The sequence below is a fragment of the Triticum dicoccoides genome, chromosome 6B, assembly GCF_002162155.2.
Source record: "Triticum dicoccoides isolate Atlit2015 ecotype Zavitan chromosome 6B, WEW_v2.0, whole genome shotgun sequence".
NCBI classification, from domain to species: Eukaryota; Viridiplantae; Streptophyta; class Magnoliopsida; order Poales; family Poaceae; genus Triticum; species Triticum dicoccoides.
In genome coordinates, this window is record NC_041391.1 from 709,436,094 (window position 1) to 709,444,344 (window position 8,251).

The 8,251-nt window shown below is 49.6% G+C and overlaps 1 protein-coding gene across 1 annotated transcript; it reads right to left on the reverse strand.

Moving 5' to 3' along the window:
* Positions 1-913: 913 nt before the first annotated feature.
* LOC119325060 lies at positions 914-7,049 on the reverse strand. The gene is made up of 7 exons (XM_037598812.1): positions 5,834-7,049; positions 5,623-5,744; positions 3,058-3,663; positions 2,669-2,969; positions 2,120-2,285; positions 1,725-1,827; positions 914-1,593 (listed from the first exon to the last, which is right to left on the reverse strand). Exons 1-7 carry the CDS (start codon positions 6,719-6,721, stop codon positions 1,476-1,478), a joined length of 2,304 nt encoding a protein of 767 aa, XP_037454709.1. The 5' UTR covers positions 6,722-7,049; the 3' UTR covers positions 914-1,475.
* Positions 7,050-8,251: the final 1,202 nt, after the last annotated feature.

Below are 8,251 nucleotides of genomic sequence, written 5' to 3' on the forward strand. Positions count from 1 at the left end.
CCTCCTCCTCCCCCCGCGCGGCCGCCGTGCCGGCGCGTGGACCCGGCCGAGGTGGCGGTGTCCCTGCCGGTGCGCGCCCACGAGGGCGACGGCGACGACGACGACGTGTGCGCGGTGTGCCTCACGGAGCTGCAGCTGCGGGAGAGCGTGAAGGCGATCCCGGCGTGCGGGCACGTGTTCCACCCGCCCTGCATCGACCGCTGGCTCCAGTCCCTCGCCGCCGCCGGCGCCGGCCACGCCTCCTGCCCGCTCTGCCGCCGCTCCGCCGCCGACCCCGTCGCCGACGACGACGACGGCCCGCTCAAGCCGCCCCAGCAGCAGCAGCAGCACGACGAGGAGGCGCCCGCGCCAGCGGCCGCCGCGTGACGCGCGGCGGCGGTCGGGCCGAGCTGCGTAGCGGCCACCACCAGTCCACCGCTCAGCTCGCTCATGGCGCGCGCACGTGTGCGTCCGCCAGTGCCGAAATACAGTCCAATAATTAGTGTACTCCGTCAGACAGTGCTGGTCTATCCCTGTGTATACTTTTCCTTCCATCAGTTGCTACTACTTGCTGCGTCGTATGACATGTCCGGTCGTGTTCGTCCATCCGATGTCCGTTTTATACCAACCTAAACGGACAAAAGCGTGCAAGATTTGGATCTGTGCGTTGGGGTTGTCCTAACTACTCCATGCGAGTCAAAAAGGAAGGCGGCGTATAACTTTTCTCTAAAGTCAAACGGCATAAAATTGAACCCAATTTATAGAAAAAATTATCAATAACTACAATACTGAACGGATACAGTATGAAAATATTTTATAATACTACTCCAATTTGAAATGAAAATGTTAAAACTTTACACTATTTGACTTGACACAAATTGTATAGGCCTTGTTATTGGCGTCAGAGGGGTGCGTCGACGCATACAAAATGTGATTAAGCACAAGGATAAATATTTACAACAAACATTAGCAAGGAAGAGGACTGGTCATACAACACAACACAACACAAGGATGTGGATGAAGTTAACAAGAATCTATTATATCATTTGGGTTGGGAGTATCTCATCTCATCTCAACTCAACTCATCTTGTGCTGTGGTGAGAGGGGGGCATAAATACAGCGAAAGAACTTTTACACTGGGTTGGGTCCCTTTCCCTGCTGCTGCTGCTACTACTAACAACTATTACTAACCCATGGTAAACTCTTTCACCAATCAATAACACGACGCAACGCACGCGCACGCTGCCGCCCTTCGCCGCCTGCGCCGCCAGGTGCGGGCGGCAAGGCGGCGGTGGCGGCTGATATATATGTATGTAATGTGAATCCTGTAAGATGGTACACAGGAAGGCTACATGGGGAGACAGACCCAGAAAAGCTAAGGAAAACAAACAGTAAGATGAAAAAGAAGAAGCAGGGGTCTTGCTTCTCTCTTTTCCTCCCCGGTTTCGCGACCGAGCCTCCCGCGCCAAAACTTCCGACGACTGTTGTTGTATAATTTACAGCACCGCGTATGCCCGGACCACCTCCACGATCGGCGCCCGGCACAGCGGGCACTTGCCGCCGCTGCGCACCAGCTCGTTCGCGCATTTCGAGCACGTGCACATGTGCCCGCATCTGCCAACAGCAGCAAGAACAGGTCGACTATCAGACCGGAGCGGTGATGCATATCAGGTGGTATGTTTAGCTACTTGTAAGAAGATGGGTGAGAGAACAGATGCAGAGTTTGTGTGCGCCGGGGTGCTGACCTGTAGAGTAGAGAATCGATTTGTGTGTCGCAGCATACGCAGCAGGTTCCTTTCCTCACCTGGTCCCATCTCGTTCCGTCATCGTGTAGATCCAGAAACATGCCTGAGAGACAAAAGGAAACGGTTATTTCAGTATATCAGAGCATTGCCTTCATTGAATTGCTTCAGAAATCGAATCATGTGGCAATATACTGAAACACAAACTGGAAGCATGCAAGTGTCTTCAATATCATCACTACTTGAAACTACATTAACAAACACATAAAAAGAACTTTCTAAGGTGTGGCCCTATCAGGCCTTGTTTGGTGTGAAATTAACATTGTAGCATAACAGAAAACAGCAGTGTTATGAAGCCATGGGTATCTGAATATTTGATAAGGAGCAGGGTGAACAACCTTCAGGTCCCGGGAATCTACTCAAGGCTGCAGACACTTCTTGTCTCACTGAACGTTGCAACTCCAGTTGCATGTCCATGCACGCCTCCAACATCCTTTGCATGCTGCTCATCCCTTGTTGGAGTTTATTCATGTCAGCTTTCAAATCATTAATGGCGTCCAATTCCTGCAAGAGTACAGAGCCAAATGACATCCCCAGGATAAAACTTCTATAATCAACATAAGGAACACAGCTTAGTCAAGCAAAACGACAAAATATTACCACCCTTCCCGCTTTCAAAATTTTTACTTTACAATTTTACATCTCACAAGTTATGGAGTTAAAAGCAAATATAGTTTGACCAAAAGGAACAAGAGAAACAGAACACACACTTTTAAAGCTCTTATAGGCTTATACCAATGAGACATGGCATGTCACAAATTTACTCTTGGAGCAGAACACTAGTGGAAATACTACATCATATGGGAGAAACATATTCATAACAGATCGCCGAACCAAAACAACATTCCTATTTATACAAGAGAAGGTGAGGTGAGAAGGTAGCATACCTGATGTACCCTGTGTCTACTGCTCCAGGTGTTATGGCGCAAATCTCTGTGCCACAGTGGCTGCCGCGGTGGCAAAGGTGGTGGAGGGATAACAAGGGCAGGTCTGTTGGCAGGACCTTGGAATTGCCGATTTTCAGCATTTCTTACTAGTTCCTGGTTTCCATTTGGTGCATTCGCAGTGGGCATGGCTGTATCGAGATTCCAGTTGAGTGGGGCATGGCCACGTCGTTCAACATATGACCTTATTAATTGCTCCAAACTGTCACCAAAACCATTACTAAGAAGATTGGATACACTTCGCCTGGCAATTAAAAATTTGGAACAGGTGTTAAGAAATAAAAGGAGATGAAGAATCAACAAAGAATTTTTGGAAATGAAGTAAAAAATACCTGCTAAGTAATTCCCTCAGTTCCATGTTGTGCAAATTGGCTTCATCACGTAGGTTGAAGCTGTTTTCAATTCTAGGAATGGGCCCTGTGTCAAGTGCAGCATCATGGAAGTCATCATCTTGCCAGTTCTCCTCGGTGCCATGAGATTCGTCATCGTGCCACGCATCATGCTCATCTTGGAGATTTTCATTCTCCCTGTCATCATCCTCCGCGATTTCGCTGTGTAACTCCTCTGCATTATCTTCCCAATTTCTGTCAGAATTCTCTGCAGTTTCATTGGGCCACCTATCAAGCCTGACATCCAAAGATGGCTGCCAAAATATTGTCTCACGTTCTGCCTCAACTTGCAGCCCATTATCAACTTCAGACACTTGCATATCAACTATGTCACCCGATGTTGTAGCCGGTGACTCCGCCTCAGCAACATCTACGTTATCCTCCTGTAAACCCACATTCTCGGGCGTAGTTTGGGCCACATCCTCACTAACAGTAAGGTGCCCAACGTCAGCCCCCTGTTCAGTTTCATCATTACCAAGTAATGGAACATTTTCGGCGACAGGAGCATCAGACAGGCTAACATCTTGACTACTTACAGCACTCTCTGATCTGAAAGAAGCATGTTCAGTCACACAGTCATTACATAAGAACAGAACACGATAAGAACAAAGGCAAGTGATAGGGGATGTCAATTGCATGAGCTGTTTTGATTGATGGTGTCACACAAAAAAGATCGAGAGCACAATCAACAAGGAAATCCAAGACTGTAAAAAAAACAGGAAAGCTAACACTGTAAGAAAAACAAGGAAATCTAATGTTGTCAGTTTTCTGAATAACAGGAGCACTTCAGCAACACAGAGGTCAGTAGAACAGCACTAAAGACAAAACTTAATGAGCAGGCACGGTACCAGCAGATAGTTGGTGTCACAACTAGAAAAAGGAAACATGTAGCACATGGATTCAGTTCAGGGTCCTATCTTCCATTGTATGATATAGTCAATATGATTAAAACATTTCACAGTACCATCTAGGACCAATTTGGTTGGTGGACAGTCTCTAGCGTGTAGAACAAGAATGACTCGTTGTGGGAGGGACCAGCATAATTAGCACTTAGCAGTACTGGCACTTGGAACCTTACCCGTAACATCCCTACGAGGGAAAATGCTCATTGGTTCACCTAGTTTCAGTCCGGTCCATCAGATTACAGTAATTTTGAATGCTCCAGATAACAAAAGGAATTTAAGTTCAACAATACTAGAGTCTGCACGAAACGAATGACTTGACAACACTGGCCTTCTAAAGTTGGTAGCAACCTAGAGAGTCTCTCTTTAACACTAGCGAAATGGTTTGAACATTTTTACATGCGATGTTCAGTAAATCAGATAAAAGCTAATTCTGTATCATTTTATACAACTTCTTTGGCAAGCAAGTACTTGCAAGTGACAACCTAGAGCAGGATATCCACTACAATTTTTACGACAACAGATAAGATGGTGGCATTGTTCTTCCTCCCACGCGATTGGCATTCCTAACAGCTAATACTTGAAAACATACAAGATGCACTACACTCTAAAGCCTCCAAGGCAAGAATTGAACAGTTGCTTATAGGCATCTACTGATCAGCCCATAAAAGGTCAGGTAAAGCTCTGTCCCAATACCCCATGCACACAATGGAATTATGGAACAAGCCCTTAACCTCAAAAGAAAAAGATGTATGTGTAATCGGTACCAAATTTCAATACTTCCACAGCTACTCCCTCCGTTCGGAATTACTTGTCTCGGAAATGGATGTATCTAGAACTAAAATACGTCTAGATACATCCATTTTCGCGACAACTAAATCCGAACGGAGGGAGTGCTTAATAAATCTAGATTGTTTTGTTTGCCAAGGAAAACTACCGAGAGCAAAATGCTTGAGTAAGTTATTTCACATTTGTTCTCCAATAAAGTATGTTAAATGCACGGATACTATTACTATCACAGGTTGTAGATGTGTGGGTTTTCAAAAATATGGTACAGTGTGTAATAGGATGAACATCAGGTCATCTTCCAGACCAGAACACATGCACACAATATTTCTTCACTAATTGCAGTAGAAAACTCTAAATTAATAAGCTGAATAATATATGCTAATCACTGAGGCATTCAATAATGGGGGCTTTAAGCCCCATATGTTCGTTTGGATGCCAATAACTGACATTTCTGTATCACTGCAACTCAAGACAACTAGTAGCGATGCTATATAATACTCCTACCAAATAAGCAATGTGCCGGTAGCCTGAAGAACGTATACTATATAATACCGAGAAACAAGAAAAGTAAAGGACCACAGACAGACATTTGGTTGTGCATGTGGGGCATATGCTACATAATAGAAGAGAGTGGCAACTAGCAAGTAGCAACAAATATCTCTTCCAATAACCAGCGTTTTCATGGTGGAGAAGAATTCCATTGCACTACAATCTTAAAATGACTATGCCAGGCGTACTTGCATCCATGGATGAGATATGAATCAAAATAGAGCTACTACTATTACCGATGTGAGTTGCAATTGCAATGTCTGCTAACCTTAAGGTGGACACACGATGGCTCTGCCTCAACTGCCCGAGCTCCCTCGCCGCCACAGATGGCTGTCGTTCCTCTTCTGCTGGAGCCACCGCGTTCCTCAAGAACCTTACCCTAAGCAATCCCTGCAAAACCAGACAATTTTCAGACCGGCACCCTCGACATTTCTGATAGCTCATTCCTGTAATGCAACACGGGCAGCTTCACATCTCACCTGAATGCGGCTGCGGCTGCGCTGGGGGAACTGCGACACAATGTGGTACCCTGATAGCCCCTGCAGCTCGCGCTGACGCTCCCGGGACATCCGAGTGATGACATCGGTGCGCGCCTGCCGGCCACGGAGCCGGGGAGGCTCCCCTCGCCTCTCCCTCTCCGCGGCGGTCGGCTCCTCCCTGCGGGAGGCCGCGCGGGCGTCACGCGGCTGGCTGGCCATCTGCACCCACTCCCTGACGAGCCTGACCCTCTGCCTCTCCGTCTCGCCGAGCCACTCCCCCGTGGCCGTGGCGGCCGCGGCCGTGGGGCTGTCCGTGGAGGTGGTGAGGCGGCGGGCGATCTGGCGCACGCGCTCGCGGTGGCGGTCGGGCGTGTCCGGGGACGGCTCGCGGTCGAAGGGCTGGCCGGCGTCGGCGCGGCGGTGCTCGAGCTCCCGCCACATCTGGAGCAGGGAGGAGGGCGCGGCGGGCGAGGGCGCCTGAGGGCGCGGCGGCGGGGGCGAGGAGAGGAGGAACGCGGAGGGGTCGAGGGTGGAGACCGGGTGGAGCCGGGTGAGCGCGAGGAGCTCCGACTCGCGGTTCCGCCGCTCCACCTCGCGCTCCATGGAGGAGAGCACCTCCTCCGCCTGCCGCGCGACCCAGCGGCTGAGCAGCCGCGACTCGCGCCGCCGCCGCCGCGACGACTCGGCCTCCTCCTCGCCGGCCCCGCCGACGCCTCCGCCGCCCTCGGCGCCTCCCCCGCCGCCGCCGCCCGCCGCGGAGCAGAGCGACGAGGACGAGGAGGGCGGCGGCGAGTAGCAGCCGCCGAGGTGGTCGCAGACGAGGTCCTCCAGGTCGCGCCGGAAGTCGGCCGCCGCGGCGCCCATCCGGTGGTGGTACTCGTCCACCATGGCCTCCTCCGCCTCCTCCTACCGCTATCCCTAATTACCCTACAAGAAGCAAAAAGCTACCTCCTTTCGAAATCAATCAACCAATCAACCCCCAACAACAAAAATGGTGGGCGCTAATGGCGCGGCGGATTGGGCAACGCGCGGGCGATCGCGGAGCATTTGCGGGGCGATTGGAGGGGTAATTTTGGGCGGATTGGACGGATGGCGCGGAGGAGGAGACGGAGGAGGGAGGGAGGAAGGAAGGAAGGGGAGAGGATTACCGGAGGAAGAAGAAGCGGCGATTTATTTATTTTTGGCCTTTTTTATCGAAAGGCGTTGCCTATTTTTGATAGGGCCACACCACACACGCCGCTCTCTCACCACCCACCACTGTTGCAATTGCCTTCTTTCACAATTTCAGCCTAGGGGAGGGGGATGTTTTGTGTGGGAGGAGGCCTGGCCTTTTTGCACTCCTAGGGTACCGGGGGGTTATATATCGGGTCCGTCGAGGCCGCGATCCGCGTGCGTCGTTCTGCCGGCGGACGGCTGGGATTCTGTGCTCGTGGAGAAACAGGGGATCGTCGAATCTCGGCCGTAGGTTGTATCGGTTGCCGTGTAGAGTACGGCGGCAACTGGTTCGGGTCGCTGTAATCCTGCCGTAGATTTCACGAGGGGTGGTGTACCCTTTTAATGCCATCAATTGTATAATATTGATTATGGGTGGTATCTGTTGCAATACAGAGCATGACAGCTCGGCTCGTATCATTGTAATTGTGGCGTAGATTTGACGCGGGATTTTCTACCCTTTAAATGTCATAAATTGCAGGGTTTATACTTTATATAGTACCGACTGTCATATGGACCATGACGGCCTGGTTCGTATCTATGTAATCTTGCCGTAGATTTCACGCGGGATGTTCTGCCCTTTAAAATGCCATAAATTATCGTTTTCTGCACTCTAGGTGGTATCAGCTAGAATACAGGCCATGATAGTTGGGTTCATATTGTTGCAATCTTACAATAGGTTTCACGCGAGGTGTTCTGCCATAATTTAGGTTTTTCGCACTCTGGGTGGTATCAACAACAATACAGACCATGACAACCAGGTTCACATCGTTGTAATCTTACGGTAGATTTCACATGAGATATTCTAACCTTGAAATGCGATAATTTATTGGTATTCTGCACTCTAGGTGGTATAGTTTGTCGTACAAACCACGATAGCTAGGTTCGTATCGCTGTAATCTCGCTCTTTGTCGTACATTTCACGTGTCGCTTGGTTTCTGTACTCTAGGTGGTATCAGCAGCCGTACAAACTACGCCAAGTAGGTTCGTATCGATGTAATCTTGCCCTAGATTTCACGGGCGGTCTTTTCCCTTCTTAAATGTCAAAAATTCCATAATGTTGAATTTGCACGATACCAGCTGCGACACGGATCATGACAGTTATGCATGCATCGTCGTAATCTTCGCCGTACATTTCATGCAAGTTTCTATCTCTAGTCTCGGCTCCATGTGGTATATGGTGGATACGGATCATGGGCGACTAGC